This window comes from Echeneis naucrates, chromosome 7, assembly GCF_900963305.1.
Source record: "Echeneis naucrates chromosome 7, fEcheNa1.1, whole genome shotgun sequence".
NCBI classification, from domain to species: domain Eukaryota; kingdom Metazoa; phylum Chordata; class Actinopteri; order Carangiformes; family Echeneidae; genus Echeneis; species Echeneis naucrates.
This window is the reverse complement of record NC_042517.1, coordinates 7,157,422-7,178,899: the sequence shown is the minus strand read 5'-3', so window position 1 is coordinate 7,178,899 and position 21,478 is coordinate 7,157,422. Positions and strand designations below refer to the sequence as shown.

The 21,478-nt window shown below is 38.8% G+C and overlaps 1 protein-coding gene across 2 annotated transcripts in view; it reads left to right on the top strand.

The window, feature by feature from the left end:
* The window catches only part of cfap74 (cilia and flagella associated protein 74), a 41,535-nt gene that overhangs the window by 5,124 nt on the left and 14,933 nt on the right, over window positions 1-21,478 (top strand). For both annotated transcript variants that reach the window (XM_029506840.1, XM_029506839.1), the window contains exons 14-23: window positions 1,235-1,390; window positions 1,590-1,708; window positions 7,517-7,583; window positions 8,625-8,714; window positions 9,054-9,239; window positions 9,401-9,527; window positions 10,534-10,649; window positions 11,876-11,998; window positions 12,141-12,262; window positions 18,714-18,842. In XM_029506840.1, the coding sequence (XP_029362700.1) occupies window positions 1,235-1,390; window positions 1,590-1,708; window positions 7,517-7,583; window positions 8,625-8,714; window positions 9,054-9,239; window positions 9,401-9,527; window positions 10,534-10,649; window positions 11,876-11,998; window positions 12,141-12,262; window positions 18,714-18,842 (1,235 nt within the window). The remainder of the gene's footprint in view (window positions 1-1,234; window positions 1,391-1,589; window positions 1,709-7,516; window positions 7,584-8,624; window positions 8,715-9,053; window positions 9,240-9,400; window positions 9,528-10,533; window positions 10,650-11,875; window positions 11,999-12,140; window positions 12,263-18,713; window positions 18,843-21,478) is intronic.

Below are 21,478 nucleotides of genomic sequence, written 5' to 3'. Positions count from 1 at the left end.
TCTTTCACTAGTTGGTGGGCCCTTGTTGCTGCTACATGGAAAGGGACACTATGACATTGTGTGTCACAAAGGTAGCACAGGCCTTTCCAAAACGTCAGCAACCAGTGTGGAGGGCATCAAGTTGAAAAGAGAAATCCAAATGTATGGGCTTGTCCCCCCTTTTTTCCCCAGTTTCATCTAAATAAGACAATGGGGGAATCTGCAAATTTTGATATATTGCAGCTTCTATGATACTAATCTAATATTTTTGCTCTATATACTCTATAGAGAACACTGTTAGACCTCCACATGAATCCAACTGTTGGTTGGAACATCAGTTGGTCGATTTGTACAATCAATTACAGACTGAAATGTGCCATATAAAGACGCTCCAGGTTTAATATAGAACAGAACTGGACTTATATTGCTGCTGCCTCTTTATTTATTTACTTTTATTGTATCAGCCTGTTTACTTCCATAAATACTTTCACTTTTTCTTGTCATCTTGTTTGTCTCTTTTTGTTGTTTTTTTTTTTAGGAAAAGGAAAACATTTTTTTTATATATATATATTTTTGTCTTTTAAACATTTGATCATTTAACAAAACATATCAGGGCTCCCTCATGGTTTGTGTGTAGTTCACTGCCATGGAAGTGAGTTGACTTCCTGTCTCTTCCAGCCCCTTTCACACTTGAAATGTGGGACGACAGGCATCACTTTTCATTGTGCTGGTGCCTTTGAGGCCTGAGAGCGAGTGCAGTGTAACAGCTCAGAGCTCGGCCCAAGTGACAAGTCGAGTGGAAGTGATCTTTCCTCCAAAGATACAAATCAGACTGATGCTCTCATAAAAGGCTACTTCTCAACAGGCTAGTGGCTAGTGCAAAAGATGAGCAATGCCATCAAAGTTAATGAGGTGATTCATTCACTTTAAGTGCTAAAAATGAAAAAAAAAATGAGCAGAGATAAAACAACAAACCTATAACAAGTAAAATGAGCAGCATATGCAGATGTAACATTTTTAAATCCCTTTACACAAATGACACACTCTTGTGGTTCTTCAGTTTGTTGCATAATATTGCATGGCTTTTTTCTTTTTTCAAAATACAAAAAAAAAACAAACAAACAAACTACTTTCAATTCGCATTTTCAATAACTCCTGCACTTTTTTGTATCCAGCACAGTGTGAGTTTGGAATTTCTGTTCAAGAGTTATAATTTTACCATTAGAGTTACTGTTGTTACTCTTTGTGATTGCAGATGCTCCTGGATGATTCGGCTTCATTGGTGCAGACACAAGTAAAGCAGAAAGAACTTGCAGGCATCAGGAAGCCTATCCTGCCAGCTAAAAATGTTAATGGAAAAGAGTGTAGAGGGTCTCCGTTCATCAGTAAACCAGAGGTTGTCCTTTTCAAGGTATGACGCTAATGGATTTGCAAAAACATCCCTTTTGAAAAGATTTGCTCACAGGAATTGTTATGAAATGGAAAGAGTATGTGCCCAATATTAAAGCTATAGATGTTTAATTATCACTAGAGTTTTGATCATTCAACTATTGTTAATGAATTTTAAAGCAACAGAAGGAATTTAAAATTTTTTGAATGTTCTGTTCTAGGACTTTGAAGTTGGAAAACTGTATAAAAAGAAAATTGTCCTGACTAACAGCAGCTACACCACAAACCACTGCAAACTTCTTGGGGTCTCTGCTCAACTGAAGAATTTTATCTGTATCAGGTAAGATTTTTACATTGTCACCATCTGTACACAGCCAATTAACATACATGAAGTAACATGCAGCGTATGCAGGGCCCTGTAACAACACATAGAGATTCACTTGGCGAAAGTGCCCCTGTAAATCTCCAACCTTCATTGAATACCCTCTCAGTATTGGCTCTTAATAGTTCACATTCACAGATTAGAGCTTGAACAAATCTGAATCAAATTTGTATCATACTCAAGAGACTTCAAGAGACTCAAAAGGATGAAATAATAAAATAAAGATGTATTCTTATAGGTTAGGTTAACAAATCTAAGTATCAAAATTTGACTTCAAGAGTGTTGCTCCATGAGACTGCTTCAATTAGCACATGGAAACATCAACATTTAGGAATGGAATGTAATCTCTTCTTGTCATTTAAAAAAACTGGAATGTATGTGAAAGTAAAGCTTGTCCACCCACATATGGACGCCAGCTTAGATCACCACGCTAACAGCTCCTCTTCTGAGACTCAGCTTTATGAGTCAGTCTGAGTCTCTGCTAGCTCCTCTCTCTCAGGCTGCCAGCAGCCTACAGGCCAAGCAGAGATGTATTATTCTCCAGGTCACTCACTGTGTATCACTTTCCCATCAACTCCCCCATGACTTGATGTGGTTTCTTCATCTTTCTTCTTTCTGCCTGACTGAGTCTCTCAGGCTACAGCAGGGTCAATTGGAAACTATGGATGGTGCTCTTGAGCCTTCATGCTGGACCACTTGTCTGAACATATCACCCTCTAGTCCTCTATTCTAAACTCACATGCAGGAAACACTTTCATATCAGCGAGTGAATACACATATACTGTAAATTGTTTATTATTATCATCCACTCTCTTGTATCACCCTTCCCTGTCGCCGAAACATAGCACTTTTAATTCCTCCTCAGATTCATCATATGTGTATTTGGAACTTTAAAAAGTAATACAATCTATTCCTTGGGCCTTAAAGTTAAAGTCATAAGCTATAAAACACCCTTAGTAAATTCAATATAGTCCCTGTAGTTGTAGTGTTGTTGACATCTTTACATCATCTGGTATGACCAGTATCTTATGGTGGCAAGTCTTGATCACCCACCACGATGCCACTCATGCTTATGGATGCCGATCTCCTAAAATGTAACTCTGCATTGTGGAATGTTGAAAAGATCCACAACTGGAGGGCAGCAGCTTGCTCAGCTTTGCCCTTTGTGACCAGCCAGAGTATAAAAAGAGGACAAAATTGGTGGGTTCCTTTTTTTGTTTGTTCATCCTACCACACCTTTAAATCATCCATCCATATCCATTATTTACCCTGCTTATCCATTGAACCAATCACAGATGAACAACCTGGACAGGTTGCCAGCCTACTGCACACAGAGATTTACAAGCACTCGTGCACACGCTCACTCCTAAAGCCAATTAAGACTGACCATTATTCTACAGTGCATGTCCTTGGACTGTTGGGAAAAAGTCAAAGTACCCTGAGGTAATCTCCATACAAAGGGCCCAGGCCAGGGTTCAAGCCCAGAGTTTTCTTGCTGTAAATTATTTTTGTTTATTTTCATTGAAAAAAGTGCACTGAGTGACTTCAACATTGATGTTTTGGGGGACTGTGGATTAAGAGCGTGTCATAGTTAGATATTGCCATATAAGTGACATTACTGAGTTGTCACTTATGCAAGACCACACCAGCAGGCATGAGGTCAGGTCATCTGATGAGGATATCCTTAAAACAACTGACATGTGAAAGTGAAGGGAAATTTGATGTATTGTTGTCCTCCTAAGTGTTTACAACTGCAGTGGCCATTGTTCATGTTACACAATGTTACATTAATGTTGTCACTCAGTTACAGTTGTGCATATGAACAGTATATTTCTCCAGCAATTACTGTAGCTGTAACTACCAACATAAGTGCAACAGCATTGTTGCCAAAATGGTGTGGGAATGATATCACCTGGTGTGAGGAAATGAAATTTTTGAAACAATGCCTACACGTTCTGACACATTCACCTGTCTCTGCCACTGTACCTTTCACCCAGATTCCCTTTACTGTTCAGTGTTTGCTTATTCACACATTAAAGCCTATAATAATGAGATCAGTCGTGACAACTCCAAAGCCTTCATGGCTCACCCAGCTAAACATCAAACACAGCAGGAGAGAGAAATGTGAGCTAGAAACACACTGGGCTTTTTCACACCAGCCCATAGTTCCCTGTACGCCCCCTTAATTTCTAAAAATGGCTTCCCATCCCTCTACCCCCCGCCTTCTATGTAGGTGCATACGTGCCAGAATGGGCTCTGCTGTATCTATTCACCACTGGGACAAAATCCACAACAGCCCAGGCTTGCTAGACCTGGGGAAGAGCCATTGTATGGAAGCTGTGTTTTTGCAGTTACTGCAATTAGTGTCACTTCCTAGCAAGTACTGGAAATGACTGGCTGAAAGGAAGACACCCCTCTGTGATCTGCATGTTCCTGAGATAAGTGGTGAGATAAAGTCTGAGACTGCAGTAGAAAGGGTGGTACTCTCCAAAATCCAAGGGTGCAGTTACACCTAACATTTGTTTCATTTGTTCCAAACCATATTAGTGGTAAAACAAAGTGTTTCAGTCTGCATTCTGCCTGTTGAAGTTGATTAATTACAAAACTGGGTCACCATAAAAAGGGACATTCACACCCAAATTATATTACATTAAATGCATTTTACAGATATCGTAAAATATTTTTCCTGCTTTCACATACAAAAATTTTAATCATGAACTAGAAAATTAGCAGAGGGATGTCACTCCACCACCTAAAGAGCTGCTCAAATTTCCTGCGCTTGATGGTTTAAATTCTTGTGCAGGGATTATGATACAGCATTGTACTACAGCCATGCTAGCAGTTCTTAGTAGAGTGAGGCTAACGAAAATAACTAATTCATAATGCTGGATGGATACTCTGCTGCTATCAGTTCAAATGTTATGACAGAAAACTAACTGTTTAAGTCCATTCAGTAAATTATTTTAGCAGTACACATCATACTAGCCAAATAGCTAAACTAACAAAAAATGTTGAGAGTTTTACAAAATAAATATCTAGGAGAAAAGGTTGGTAAGAGTAGTGGTATGTAAAAGAGACTTTAAACTCATGATGGCTGTAGATGAATACTCAGGGAATCTCCAAGGTCATTTCATCTGTGGGAGGATGAATGCCTGTACCAAATTTCACAGCAGTGAACACTTGCCAAGGCATTTCACACAGAAACTGGAAAGGACAGATGTTTCAAGGATGGCTCGCATTTTGAGAGCAAGCAATTACAGAACTGCTACTGTAATTCCACAAAACGAATAAGTCTCTAAATGTAAATAGACCATCCTGGGCTTGTTTGACCCCTGCGTATAAACTGCAACTGGATTTTAGCTGCAGGCCAAATTTCATCTTGTTCAAACTTACTTGGGTGAAAAAGATAAAGCAGCCTTCTCATTTGACTTTGTGCCTCTGAAAAAAACTCTCGCACCAAGATACCAGTATTGTGTCCTGTTGAAACCAGCCAACTAGTGATAGTGACAGTGACAAACTCTCTCTGGGAGTTTGTCGAATACTCCATAACAATTATGTAATCCTGTATGACCATCAGTCAAAAATGCTTTTGGAATTTATAGCCCATGGTAGATCTGAATTTATCACTAATTAAAAACTCCACATATTTATATACACATATCGTCATTCTCTCCTGCCCCAAACAGCTGAACAAAAGGTTTGGATAAATCTACCTAAAAAGCTGCCCAGAGAAACATTTTTGTAATCGCTTTCAAATAATTCCTTTAACCAAAATTTGCAATATGTTGTAGCCAACATTTCCCTGATAAATGTGTAACTTATTTCTTATATTAAACAATACACTGTCAGAGTTTTGATGCCCTTATTTGTTTTAGCTCAGTTGAGCTGAATAATGAACTGTGAATGTTTATTGATTTTCTATAGGGGAGGCCACTGGGGAACAACCAGAATGCATAATAAAACACAACACAATCGCACTCAGTATCACCACAATGCACTGCGAGGGATATACTGTATTGTGCAGTATGGCCTCATTTGCAGTTATATAGGGCTCTAGCAGCCTCTTTCAAACTCTGACTCACATGCATTTAATCCCAAGTGAACTGCTCCATTTTTCTACGTCTTCTCATACTACCTGTGATGAACTTAAGAAAGAAGAATGGTACTAATAAGGAAGGAAATTAGCTCCCAAAAAGGGAAAAAAAACTGCTAAAAGTACAATATGACATTCATAATTACCACCAGACTTACTCAGCCAGGTGGAATCATTTCATAGACTCCAGGCCACAGTGGTGAGCTGGGCACCAGCTTCAGTCAGCCTGATCCAAGTTCTTCACCCGACAGCTGGGCCAGCAACTCGACAACTGGCTTAAACCAGACCTAATGCTCCATTGCCTGCTAGTGTTGATGACAACATCCGCAGCTTGCTCATTATTTTGTGCTTTTACTGTTTGTCAAAGTATTTTTTCATCAAAAAATGTAACAAATTACAAAAAACTACATTAAAGTGAATAAGAAATGTAAATAATGAATATCTATACATTTATGTAAAATATAGGCTACTGCTAAGCATTGAAGTGTAGGAAAGTGAAGACAAATATATTATCAGATTTTAAAAACCATGAAGCTGTACTTACACTCATTTAACATCAAACAAGATCATTTCATTTGAACTTTCAACAGGGGAAAAAAAAACATTTGAACATTTGAAACAGCTTCACGCTTCTTGTGGGCTTTCTCACATGCCGGCGTTTGATTGATATTGGAGATCTGCCGTTGCTAGGAGACACACTGTCAATGTAGTGTGGAACCAACTGGTGCAACTCATAACCAGAGAAGGAAGACAATGGAAAACAAACAATATCTCATCTCCTTCTTCACAGAGTTTAAAAGTTGTAAGACAAAGTATATGAACCCTTTCCATTCTGGACACTCAGCTTTCATCTTGATCCGCCTTCAGGACAAAACATCAACTTGGCACAGATGATATCGCATTATCAATGTATGAAAAGCAGCTTTGTCTGATTAAAGATTTTCTAACTTGATGAAGATACCAGTCATTCCAAAATGTAATAAATTTAATTTAATTTAATGAATGTTGTTTGACATTCATTATATTCTGTAGTTAATGTGCCCTCCGATTCATGCACGTTTAAATTTTTTCAACTTTGTGTTTACATATTGAGTTTTGAAAATCCTCTGCTTCTCTGGCTGGCTGCCAGCCATATTCATATCGATCAGGCTCTTCTTTGGCTTCTGGAAGGGCGTCAACTTGTCAGGCTCCTCAGGGCAGTGTGAGAGTTGCCATAAACATGTGCTATGAGATACACGTTTCATTGAAATACATGAAAGTCTTCATATTTTCTAAGGTTCCTGGTACAGTATGCAATATATTATAATAAGATTTTGCTGTTACTATTCTCACACTACACTGTTCTCACATGTAACATACATTTTTCTTCTTTGTTTTCTCTGACTGAGTATCAGGATGACTCTTGACCTGACTTGCGCTTTTCCACTGCACTCTCAAGAAATTCATCATACTTCAGATTTTCATTTGAATCTGCTGACCTTTTTTTCGACTGCATTCTGTATGATTTAAAATCACGTTTCCTTTGAGTTTTGTGTTGCTGCTATACATGTCAGGCCTTGCAAACAATCACATTTGATGTACCAACATACAACCAAACTGCTTTTGTATTTGGAAGCCAGAACTATTTATCATATCCTCGTCATATCCACAGTTACTTGTAATTTGTGTTTCAGTTTTCAGCCTCCTGGTTCTTTATCTGCTGGGATGTCCTGTGACATGCAGGTCATTTTTCAACCAATGGTAAGTTGCATTATTGCTCCTCCTACATCTACAGTTATTCTCAGAGGTTTTTTATGTTTCCATCTGATCTCAGGTGAAAATAGTCTTGTGGTATGAATTAATTTACACCCATAGGTAATGCCTGTTTTGTCCTTCATTCATTCATCACCAAACAGCTTCAGTCAATAATCTGTTTCCTTGCCGGAGCCAATCCCAGCTCACACTGGGTGAGAGCAGGATACACCCGGTACAGGTCGCCAGTCCATCACAAGGCCAACACACGGAGACCAACAACTCGCACTCAGACCTACAGACAATTTAGAGTCACCAGTTAACCAGAACATGATGTCTTTGGACGGTGGGAGGAAACCCACAAAGGGGAGAACATGCAAACTCAGAAAGGCGCAAGACCTTCTTATTGTGGGGCAACAGTTCTAACCACTATGCCGCTGTGCTGCCCCCATTTGGTCCTCGGGAGGCTTATTTTTTCCACGTATAGCAGAAAAACTTTGACGTCAGATTATATAGTATAAAGAGCAAAAAAGTCTGAATGGATGAATGTGACCAGCACAAACAAATGGAGTCTGGCTGTGGTGAAATTTGTTGGAAATCCCTTAGTCCAGACTTCTCCAGTGTGACTAATTTAAATGGTTCAGAAGAACCTTGGTGTAAATAGCCACATTTATATCCATTATAAGCCTATTGAGGTGCAAATAGGATCTGCCTTTTTCATCTGCTTGTCAGGCTTTTGTCAGATTGGAATAAAACTGAGTGTATATGGTTTAATTTAAAAATAACAATGTCGAACTCTGCTATATAAAATGCTTAAATTAAATTACCCTCCAAAGTTAAATGCAGGAACTTGTGCAAAGAGCTTCAAGTGATTTTTATTACCTAAATTACTGTGCATTTGTTCCAGCAACCTCTTTTGTTCTGTTATTTTGTTTTAGAATCAGATGTCTAACATTTATTTTACAGTCAACAACCTTTATTTTGGACTATATGCAATGTGAGCATTGTAATGTGTAATGTGAACATTATGCCATTATCTGATCCCTGCAGAACAATGACGACCTGGAAGGAGAGGTCCAGTTTGCATCAGCAGTAGGTTTCTTCTCCGTCCCTGTAAAATGCACCACAAAGAAATGTGATGTGAGTAGAGTGCTGTAACCAATCTAGATAAAAATACTATGCAAACACAAGGCTAATGCCTCTCTGTGCCAATTTCATTCCTTGGTATTCTGTGTCTGCTCTGTCTCTTGATTTATGATACAGTGATATAATAAAAATAAGTATCTCATAATATAGTATTAATTTGGACAATGATTGAAGAACATCACTGACTGTTGATTTACCCCAGTACTGTATACCTATACTATGTATCCAATTTAATTTATTCTCGTAACTATTAACATATGTAAAACAATGTACTCACAGTTTTAACTGCTGATAATTACTTAGTTTAATCTTTCTAACCCTAACCCTATCTAGCTGGAGGTTGACAGCCAGTTAATTGACTTTGGAGCACATGTGGTGGGCCAGACTGTTTCACGAACTATCACCTTGACCAACAAAGGGGCTCTGGGCACCCTCTTCAGCCTGGACCTTGCCACAGTTCTCAGTCAAGATACTAACCATCTCCAGATGCCATCTCAAAACTCTATCCACACATACCAGGTCAGACTGTCGATATGAACCTCAAGGACATCTGGTTCTTTGATGACGTAATACAGAAATTTCATTACAACTTGAATTTAATTCATGATAACATCTCAAGACAAGAACAAAAGCAAACTATCCTGAAATCTAAATAATTGGCATGTGTTTTTGGCTGACAGGAAACAACCGCTCAGAATGCATCTGACAGTCAGAAGAGCTCTGCATCCACGGGCACCAAAGAAATCAAACCAAAGCAAGACAGTCAGGAGCTCTCTGAGGCATTGCAGCCCAAGATACCAGTCCACGGTATTATACATATGAACAGCATACTAAAACCTGAAATTGAACTTGCATATTTAAGGCGGGGTCTATTTGAACCTGACTAGCACTGCCTAGGCAGACCCCTAGTTCAAGTCCCAAACAATCCAACAACAATCCCAAACAAAAAGGCTTAACAACTGTCAGTACGACTATATCAGCATGCTGATGTTAGTATGAAGCTCAGTCAGCAGTCATGTCTCTAAATTCAGCCTGACAAAGCCACTACCATCATATTAAAGTATAATTTTGTAATGATTTTCAGATAATGCAAAATGTCAGGGCTACTTTAAAAAAGTTAACCACTGCAGAAGTCTGTCTGAAAATTATTTATCGGTAACATGGTTTTATAAACAGAGGCACAGAAAGAACAAAATCAATTTCCTGTGTATGATTCTTATCATCTCTCTCTTCTTGCTAAGACATTTGGTTCTTGTGATTAAAAAAAAATCAAAGGAACAAGAAACAGACACACACACAAAGAGAAAGCAGAGGGTTCACCTTGCTCTCACAGCAGGTGAGAAGGAGGCTTCTTCTCTTTTACGTTCTCTCAGATCTGTAGTCTTCATCACTGTACTCAGCACTTTCCTCCACTGATGCTTTGATAAGCTGTTCAGTCTTTTACTTCTGCTCTGCTGGCTTTGGGAAGACTGTGTTTAAGTGGCTGTCTTTTTTTTTTTACTCTTCCTTTGTGAAGAAGACAGCCAGCAGGCTGCTGTTGTTACTTTTTGAAGTGAAATGTTCGTAGTTTTTTCATTTTGTTCAAACTTTCAACTAATGGACACTTCATTTAATAGTCTGATTCAAGCACCTGTTTTTTGTTGTTGTTGTTGTTGTTTTTTTTTTTTTAGTTGTTCAAACTTTCTGATGAACTGTGCTCTCATCGGTCCCATATTTACAATATATTTTCCAATAAACAAGTTTTTTCTTTGTGATGCCATTGATTATTATCCTTCATCAACATTGCAAGTTGAATTTTGTTTATTTGTTGCAGCCTCAGAGACCTCGGATGCGACCCCAGAAGCTACTCCAGAGGCTTTTGGATCCACCAAAGCAGAAGTCGAGGTAGACAAGAGCTGCTCAGACGACAGTGACATAAGTTTAGGAAATGTAAGTACTGCATTGTTCTGTGTTTACTCTGGTGTATCTTATAGTAACACTGTTGCTAATGATGCAACGATGTCATGATAACAACAGTTTTTTTGATCTAGGGATAGTATTGGCAGTATTAGTCTCGTGGTCCGCGACCGAGAAATCGATAAGTGTTTGAAGATGAATGAATGAATAGTCTCATGCTTAGTCTGCTAGCTAATCTTTCCAATGGTTGTTTCACCACTTTTGCCCAAACCACGATAAGCATTAGATGGGTATAGATAGATGAACAACCACCCCTGGTTACCTACCACACATTAATACTCCTCAGATGATGAATCCTATTTGAGTTAGATAATTAGATCATCATTCAGATCAATTAATATTGTCCAATGCTTTGATATATCACTAGATACCTGTACAACTGATGACCGTCAACCTCTGCTCTAGTTTGTTTTTTTAGTGCTAATTAGCATGATAAGCTTAGATGGGGAACACAGTAATTATACTACCTTAACAACATTTGAGCTTTCTGGAGTTATCATTTAGCTTATAGCAGTGCTTTGGCTGTTCTACGATGTGCTCTGTGACTGATGAGACAGTGCTCTGTTGAAGACTCTCTGTGAAGTTCTGGAGCTGTTCAGGGTACATTCTGTCTCCCTGGCAGGGGGGTAATGGTGCATCACCTACCCCCTTGTGCTTCTTATGCATGTGTGTATTGCATCCCCACGGCTTGATCATTGGCATTTTGACTGATACTTTCACATTGTATAGTTGTAGTCTTAAGTGTCTTAAAAGTTGGATTATCCTTCAAGCTATCATGGCTCATGGCTCCACAGTAGTGGCAGATGTTGCATGAATGACTTTCTCATCTCCTCTATTTGTCATTGATTTAACCACCTTGATGCTCTGTAGCAGAGTAGATTACTCCAGGCCATTCAGATTTTCTCATTAGAGTAAATTCAGCTTCCCGTGTACATAATAGAAATGTTTTTGTACCATGAAGTGAATCAGTAATCTCTGTATGCACTAAGTCACTGAATTCCAAACAGAGGAAGTTCACAAAACTCAAAGTCTTCATATTAACTGTGGGACCGTCTACTGATCATTACTAAGGTCAACTGGTTGTTTAATATTGTCTTGTTGAGTGCTTGGGGAATATATCTTGGAGTTAGCGAACTATGAAATAAAATATTTAACAATCAAATGTTTGCTCAATTTGTCCGTTGTATCTCCCCCCTCAGGTCAGAGAAGGTGAGATTGGACCCTTTGAGAGCATCAAACTGGAAGTTGTATTCACTCCAACTGTTCCAGGAGAGGCCATACTAGACTTCCACATTGAGTTTTCCAACAAGTCAATCAAACCAGTAAGACACACCATGTGTAGCATCATGAAACGTGATGGCTCTATAAATTTGCAGAACCATAATTATTTTTTGGTTTTGTTCACTTCAATGTTATTGTATGGCAATTACCATCATGTGATTGAAAATGTATTGGTTCAAACAGATACCTATCCAGGCAAGGGGTATCGCTGTCTGCATCCCTGTATGGGTAGTTCAGCCCAACATTGATCTGAAGATCTGCATGTTTGATTGCCTCTATCAAAACAGTATCATGGTCCAAAGCAGGTAGGTTCTATAGCCTCAAAAAAAAAAAAAAATCTAATCAGATTTATTTATATAGCGCCAAATCATAGCAAATTTACGTCAAGACACTTCACATTTAGAGCAGGTCTAGATTATTTAAAGATACCCAACAGATCACCCCATGAATAGGGAAAACCTCCTTTAAGACCTCGGGCAGAACCAGGCTGGGGGGGAGGGGCATCTGCCTCGACTGATTGGGTTGAGAGAGGGAGAGAGACACACAAGGAGTTAATGGAGATATGGGAGCAGCAGGCAAAGGAGGAACAGGGAGAGAGACACTTTGGGAAAAATATATAATTATATATATAATATATAATTTTTTCCATCCCTTGCTGATCTATATTTGTTTACTCAAATTTATCAAGAAAAAACCTTTCATCCAAACACTCAGCACAAAGAGCTTCATGTAGCTGAAAAAAACAACAAAAAAATATCAGTAAAACACAATATGATGAAATAAACACAAGGAATAAAAATAAATCTGAAAGCTAAAATTTGACACTCAAAGACTGAGGCTAATATTGCTCAAAATTAGAGGACAGATCCTCCTTAGATTCCCTTAAAAATATGAATTCAATAACTCAATAACTTATGTCTTAACACGAAAGTGTGAAATTAACGAAGGCGTGATTTAACACCCAATGAAATTATCTGCTAGAGGGCAAGGACACAGCCATGTTTGAACTTGATATGTGTGCTAAAGGTCATTTAATACAATTGATACCTGCCACGTGAAAGGCCACTTGGAAAGGAGCATTAGCTTGCTACATATCCCATTTTTTATTATCCCCTTGGTTTCCTTTTTTTTTTTTTTTTTAAATTATCCATGTTTTTGTTTTGTTTTGGTTTTTTTTTTATTTTAAGTGGCTATTCACAAGCAAAACTTTATATTTTTCATTTTCAGTTGTATGGAAACAGTTATATTAATTTTAAGGATAATTATTATTTGGAAAATAAGAAGCATAAAAAATTAAGTTTTATCTTTGTCATCAATTATAGTTTGAGCAGATGATGCACAACAATGCAGACATATAATCATTTCCCAAAGAGAAATGCACACCATTCACCAGCGTTCCACTTTAAGATTGGTTGTAGTTTTTGGTTAAAAAAGGCTACATTTGTTGCCACCACAAGTACACATGTTGTGTATGCATTTGACAGATATGACACATTCAGACCTCTAAGTCTCCAGGTAAAAACAGTTGCAGCCCACTGACAGTTGGTCAGCTGGCAATGCTAAAAACGGTATTACAGTGTAGTACTGTAAATAAAATTAATATTTCATGTTCCAAATGCAAAGTAAGTAAAGTAAGATTTATTTATATGCCAGTTACCAATATGATTATATAATAAATATTGCACATGACAAAAAAGTGGAAAACAGAACTGCCCTGAAAGCAGACTGCAATTCATGTGCAAAAAAAATTAAATGCCTTCGCAAAAGGGACCAGCAGTCATCAATCAAAGCTCAGCAAAAGACATAGACAGGCAAATTGCTCTGGAGTAACAGCTATCAAGTCTTGAACTTACACATCAAATTTTATTCCTCTTGTAGCGTAGAAGGCTCTTCTCCCTTCATTCATTCATTCGTCTTCTACCTCTGATCCATTTCTGGGTCATAAGGGATGCTGGAGCCATTCCCAGCTCACTCTGGGTGAGGACGGGGGCCACCCTGGACAGGTCACCAGTCCATCACAGGGCCAACACACAGAGACACACAGAGACACACAGAGACCAACAACCACTCACACTCAGACATACGGGCAATTTAGAGTGACCAGTTAACCCAAACATGATGTCTTTGAATGGTGGGAGGAAACCGGAGTACCTGGAGGAAACCCACACAAATGCTTGAGGAGAACATGCAAACTCTGCAAAGTTTCTCATTCTTTTCACTTCTTTCTTTTAGGGGTCCTGCTTTCACACACTTGCTTTTCAGTTTCTTAAGTTAGAGTTCACTTTAATTCCACTTGTGGGTTTTGTTTTTTTTTTTTCTTTTCCTCCTTTCCTTTAAATTCCTTTCAGTCCCATTGTTTGAGTTCTCAGGGAATTTCACTTCTCCTTCCTTACGAGTGAGGTCATTTCATCTTTCCTGCTACTCTTTTGTTTCATCTAATTAGTTTGAAATCATATGTCGGCCAATATCAGACTCTCTACTCCATTTTTCGATCATTGACAGTGGTGTTTCTCTCATTTATGTGTCTTAGGTCCTTCCCATACACGCAGAGCAGAGATAGGTTAACATCACGTTACATACAAGTTTACTACAACTGCTATGAAACCTCTAAAACCATAGAAGCACAGATGTTGACCCCAAACATCAGAAAAAAACAACAAAAAATCCAAAACAACATCAGAAAGTCAGGAGAAAATATCTGCATCTTTTTTTATGCACGCAATCTGGTGATGAGATAGCTACTGCCTTTGTCGCAGCTGGCAGGGAAGCCAGTCCTGAGAGCACCAGCAGTTCTTTTGCCGTTATAGCTACAACAAGAAGATGCCACCAAAGTCATTTTGAGTTGTGTCTCATCTCTCCTACTTGCCTGGTAGACAAATGAGTAGGAGTCTGAAATCGTGCAGAAAAAAAGGTGGTGAATTTGCTCTTAGTGTCAGCATTAAAGGTTTCTTGACAAAACAGTGTTTTGGCCATTGCCCTCTTCACAGTCAATTCAAGAATAATACACTAAAATATATACACAATGAAGTAACATGCATACATAAAATAAGAAATGAAATTCTACTCAAGAGCCTGAATTTCTAAAGAGTATATAAAAGTTTTACAATGGTCTACATTACTTACATTACTTCAGTATTGGTGCATTCATTTAGTTCTGTTATTTTTCATAATGAGCTGCATGTTGATGTGTAATTATTTTAGATGCTGTATAAAACCCTGGCAGAAATGCATGTCATATTTCCGTTTTATTCGTTGTTATATTTGGAAATGCCCTTGGAATGGAGTTGGAAAAGTAGCATGGAATGCTGACGTGGCGTGCTGGTTTATCTGCTGAATGTAATACTAAAACCCCCTTACATACTCAGTGTCCGCCAAAGCAGGCATTTTCACAGAAAAACGGCTCATGGAAATCCCTTGAAATTGTCAAGGCCAGCTTACTTTTCAGCCAGCCCAACGTAAAATTCTCCACCTAACTATATTCAGAACTGAGAGCTGTGTTGAGATGTTTAACAAATGTTTGAATGTATTAGCTGATAAATGATCCTAAACAGAGGATGATGTAAAATACCAAGTGGTAAGCTCACATCCTCACTATTCTCTTTGTCCAACACAATAGCACGGGACCAAAGGAAATCCTCCTTCATTATGGATGTGGAACAAAACCTAAGGCACAGAAGATTAAGCATCCACCGAGGGCTGTAACATTTACTGACGTGTGGTCCACCACCTTGCCAGTTATTGTGTCACATTATACGGGGGAGGGAGTGCATATGTGGGGGTGGGGTATTTGCAACAACTGCCATCTGGTGCACTGGCAAACCGCCACATGTGACAACATGACGATGGCAGCATCAGTGCGAACAGCAGCTTTGAAGTTTAGGTAAAAAAAATAAAACACTGAAGCTCGCACCAGCGAACTATGCAATATGTCACTCTGCCTCCAAGACAGTAATTTGAACACAAAATAACTTGGCAGGCTTTTGGGGGAAAACAATAAAAGAGTGGCTGCTTTCATCTCACAGTTTGTCACTCTTCTCTTTGAGTAGATGAGAAGATATCCCACAAGTCCTCCGTAGTTTGTGACAAGTTTTTAAAGAGAACAGCACATTAATTGAATGTCTCACTCATCTGTGAGCCAGTGATTTAAATATTACTCCTACTAAGTGAAAGAATTTTGAAAAGGTTTTAAATGGGCAGTGTTTGACTTCAGAGCCAGTGATTGAAATATTCTGAGCTCAGTTGGCAGGGTTTTCCTTTCTGGAAATAGTGTTTTGTTTTGTTTTGTTTTGTTTTTTCTTTTTTCATTTCAAACCCTCCTCCGCTGGCACCTGCTGGGTAGATGAGCATTCCTGCCCAAACTTAGGCCACAACCAGGTGGCTTTACAAAGCATTCTGTCCTTGAGTTCCTTGTTTTCTGCATTTCTTATATTTCCACTGTACCCTGACAGTCCAGCTTGAGACCGGTGTTCTTTGGCGAAATAAATAGAATCATAGATCTTAAGAAGCAAAAAACTGGTCTTCCAGCTGGCTATTTTGAAATATTTTACTTAGTCTGAAGCTGACAATGCTGCATTGTGGGGATAGTTGCCATGACGGCTTGGTATCCCACGAGGCCTTGGAGTACATGTGGAGTAAGCAAGCACAGCCACCTGCCCTTTCTTCCTCTTTGAAGAAAGGGCAGAGGCACTGCTGTAGCTGTAGGCAGTCAGTTATTGAGCTCTGCATGTAGGCTCAACATGAGGAATTTCTCACAAACATGACCTGGAACAGTTGGCACTAAAACTCTGATTATTACGTGTCATCATCAGTGTCAGCTTTTTATTAATATTAAAGAAACAACAATGTTGTGTATGCTGCCTCTTTCAGTGAATGATGATGTTATTGTACCGTTTCCCTGAAGTTTGAAAAATAGTAGCAGAAGTTTTTCTCCAACCTTTTAACTTTATGGGATAATCAATAGTGTAGAAATACAAAAGAGACTATGAAAAGCAGTAAATTTCCTGCTGCTCGATGAATGTCTGTAAACTGTATCAAACTAGCCCAGGAAGGGAATCACAAGTTCCAGAGTCTTGTTTTACTGGAAAAGAATGACAGATTTATAAAGTCTGTTCAGTCACTGTGCAGCAGTTGGCTTTACCAGCAGCACACGAATGGATGAGAAACATGAGTGTAACCTGTAGGCAGTAACACTCAGATTAAATCAAACCCACCCAAAAAGAACTCCAGGTATACTGCCATGCCCATGTCTTTCACATAGTTTATACTGTCTTTTAACAGTGGCCAAATGGGTTAGAAAGGTCCACCACAAAAGTTGGCCAATAACACCTGACTCTGGTATTATTATCCAACCTTGGTTTCCCTAGATTTTTTTTTCTTTTACATTATAACATCTTATAGTTTCATAATGACTATCACAGTGTTCTTCATCTATGTAAATTGTCATAAACTTTCACATAAATTATTAAAAAAAAATTGTTAAAAATAAACTAGTCACATGAAGCTGGAAAAAAAACAAAATGTCTAATTATTGTAAATAATAATGTATCCATGAATAGTCCTCCAAGAGTGATTTGAAGGGTATCATTTGGCTGGAATAAAGATGGCGCTCATCTCGCAAGTGTCCCTGGGTGTCCTTGCCTCAGGGAAACAACCATCTGTTTGACCTCACTCAGAGTGGGTCACTTCATTTGACAGGGGAACCAAAAAACTAACGGTCCCTCTGAAGTCCATTTGGCCGCAACTTCCTCATCAGTCAGCTTTGTGTCTTTGACTACAATAGGATAAATGTAAATCTTACCGCTGTATACACACACCAACTCCAGGAAACAGGGATTTTACTTTTTTATTTTTTTATTTTTTATTTTTTTCGTGTTTGGATTGTCATTGTCTTGTAAAAGTGTATAAATGTGGGTTGATGTTGGGAGAATTCCCAAGGTGAGTAGCCATTTATATCACATACCACAGCTATAACAGTCTTGTAGCCACAGGCACAACCATCTGTTGGAGCTCCTGAAAAATGGGTCACTTGAATGATATGGACTTGGGCTGAGACAGTTCCTGGAGGTGTCATTGCTGTCACTACTGAGTGCCCTGTAATGTGTCATGGGCAAAGTGGTTGAAATGAATTACGTGTCCAATGAAAAAATGCCTCTCTGTTGATGGCCACACCCAATGATGTATTCCACTTGTAGTTATTCTCTTGTGCTACCAAGCTAAAAGGGGAAATATTTTGCTTGAGGAGCCCAAAAACTGCAGGCCTACAAGACGCCCTTTCAAGGAGCAAATTAGAGGAGGAGAAGAATCTTGAATCTGGTTGGTCCAGCTAGTACACAACAGTTTCTCTCTACACCTTTATTTAGAGAGCCGGACACCATTTTACGGTTATCTTTCCGTAACATTAACAATGCTGTAGTTTCTATGCACATGAATTGCAGGAATTAATTAATTAACATTTTTTGGGATTTTGAAAATATGTTGTTGAGCATAATGAAGTATGGCGCGACAAATAAATCAGAATTGGAAACAGAGAGGGGACTTTAACACAAACACTTATTTGTTTTATCAATCACTCCATTAAAGTCATATATAATATATAAATTAAGAGGAACCTGCAGCAGCAAATACAGTAGTTGTTTTATCAATCTAGCAATTCGTCTATATGCCTTCCAACAGAAAACAGGTTATGTTATATTTTATTGAGGAACAAAAATATCTCTGATGATTGCTTCTCATCCATTATCATCCTTTGTATGACAGAGCCAGTACAGCCTTGAAGGTGACTTTTGAGGTGGGCCCAGAATTGAGGAAACACATAGAAATCCTACCAAAGACCGGCTTCATCCAGGCTCAATCAAGGTTTAATGCCCAACTGAAGTTCCTGCCGAGGTAAGGAAGGACACGCAGAGGATGCAATTATCGTGGAATCACTGGAGCATTGATAATCTTATTTTGGACTTTAAGCTTGTTAAGATTTTATCAACCTTCATGAAAGTACAAACTGTGTCATGCCAGAGGAGACTTGTGCGTTACATAGAGAGGCAGTGTTATGACTTCCTGTCCTCCACCCTTTCAAGCACTGGAGTTTTCCAGTGCTTGAAAACTGTCATAGTAAATAAGATAAACGAGCAACCTGCAGAATGTCACTCCGGGGATTGATAAAGCATTTCTGATTCTGAATTCATTCCACGCATGAAAAATATGGCTCTTCAGGAGCTTATCGGAGATGTTGGCAGGAAACAATTAAGTATTGCACAAACTCCAGCTTTATATAGTAATTCTGGTTTTTTGCTTTCTGTGTGTTAATAACATTGTTATGACAGCCAACATCACCAAAACGTAGCTAAATGACAAAACACAGGCAGTCAGATAATCAGTCAAAACTGCGATATGTAAAATTGTTACTCAGTCGGTTTCAAAGATCTATCCCAATTTTAACACCCACCAAAGTCTGCAAACAACTGTGTGCACAGCTAATACGACCCAAACTATAAAATTTTCAACCTTCATATTAGCCAGCTGGGTAACTTACTAGCTAGCTGCATTAGAGTTGAATTTTGTTTTACTGGAATAAAAAGAGAGCACCAGTAATGAATTGCACAGTGCTCACATGAAACCTTTTAGATGAAAGCTAGGTATGGAGTCTTACAATGGTACTAATGGCAGAAACCTACAGCTAGCATGTATAAAAGAGTTGGCCCAAGGGGCACAGCGGCTGCTGATAATGGTTTCAAATGACTCGGAAGGACCTGGTAATTCTTTCTACCATGACATCATATATAGATGGAGAGGCAGGAGTTGAACTGTGGTTTTAATGCCAGGAGAGCGGAGGGCACATATGAGAGGCCCGCAGCATGTAAAAACTTTTATTTTTATACCCACCCTGTTTTTTGTTTTTTTTTTTCCCCCTTACCTGTTCAGCAGCTTTGCATATTGATAGCTAAGAAGATATTGACAGAAAATGATGCAAATACAAGAACCCTTTCTTGAGCACACAGGAAAAGGGAGCAGCATGCACTGGTCATCGTTCAGCAAGGAGGCAGGAGGGGAAAGTGGGAAAATGTCAGTAATCTGCCTTAGTGAATCAGAAGAGATTTTAATACGAGGATTAGAGTACAGCTTTACTCTCCCGCTGCTAAGATGGAGCATCGTTCACGAGCACTGACACAGCTACAGCTACCACCCCCTCCCTACTCCCTCTGCATCACACTTTTTCTCTCTGCCTCTCTCTCTCTCTCTTTCACTTGTGTGCTGTCTTCTCCCACTCTCTCACACATATCTTTTTCTTGGCCTCTCACCTCTTTGCTTAACTATGCTTCTTTGCTTTCCTCGGTCTCTACAGTCCTCTATCCTGGTGCTCCTTCATTTCTCCTCTAACTACTTATATTCCTGCCTCTCTCTGTTATTCTCAAACTCCTCTCACAGCCCTGTGCATCCACTATCCACCACTGTTTATGTGCTGGCCCTGATCCTGATTACATAATCTAAAACTCCAGGCCCCTTTTCATGTGCTCCTATTTACAACACTGTTGTTCTTAAAGGAGATTTCCACTCAGATCTCATAAAGGTTTAGCCATCAGTTCAGTCAATTATGTTCACAGTGAATGAGTTACTTATTTGCTGGTACATGGATGAACAAGTGATGATAGATAGATAGATAGATACTTTATTTATCCCAGACTGGGAAATTGCAATGAGTGATGTCAGTAAAAAAAAGAAGCCTAGCAATAATTCTTAATTATAAATAATAATTATTTGTTTAACACATGAAAAGAAGAGTCACTGCAATTGTTTCATCCAATCATTTTACTGGCTTGAACAAACATCTGCATGAGTTTGGATGATAGAATTATTCAACTAGTTGCAATGTTAAAGTAATTAATACAATAAACTAAAACTTATTCATTTTAGGTCACGTATTGCAAGTCAAGCAAAGGAACACGATGCCATTTCTGTCATTTTTGTTGTCCAGGAGTTGGAATATCACGTCATCCGTCACGACATATTTGATATTAATACAGTATTCAAAACAGTTATGTTTTGTTAACCAACTTTCCATAGGTTATAAAGGCATAATGCCTGGGCACAAACCAGGACCAGTTCAGTACAATGTTAGAAAACTAATAGAAGTAATGCAAATCTGCGAAAATAAGACTGAAATTGTTTTTAGAGGCAGTGCGCCGAAAGAGTGTCCTCCATCTGCACCAGAGATTCACACAATTCATACACAAATCACACATGTCAAGAAGATGTGTTTCTTTGTGTATCATCTCAGTCGCAGTAGCAGTGTGTCATTTAAAATGGCACTGCCAAGGCTTTCTAGTTAGAGCCTATGAATGAATTTCCAAATCCTCATTAGTAGCACTGCTATCACTCATTGTGTCATCCACACACTCATACACTGTAAAATCTTCATTCTAAAAATGACTCAGAGCTTTCATTCTTTACACAGGTGTTTGTTCTAGCCTTCTCTCTGCAGGCTTTCGGGAGATGAGCACTTTCTTGCTTCCTGCTCTGGAGGAGCT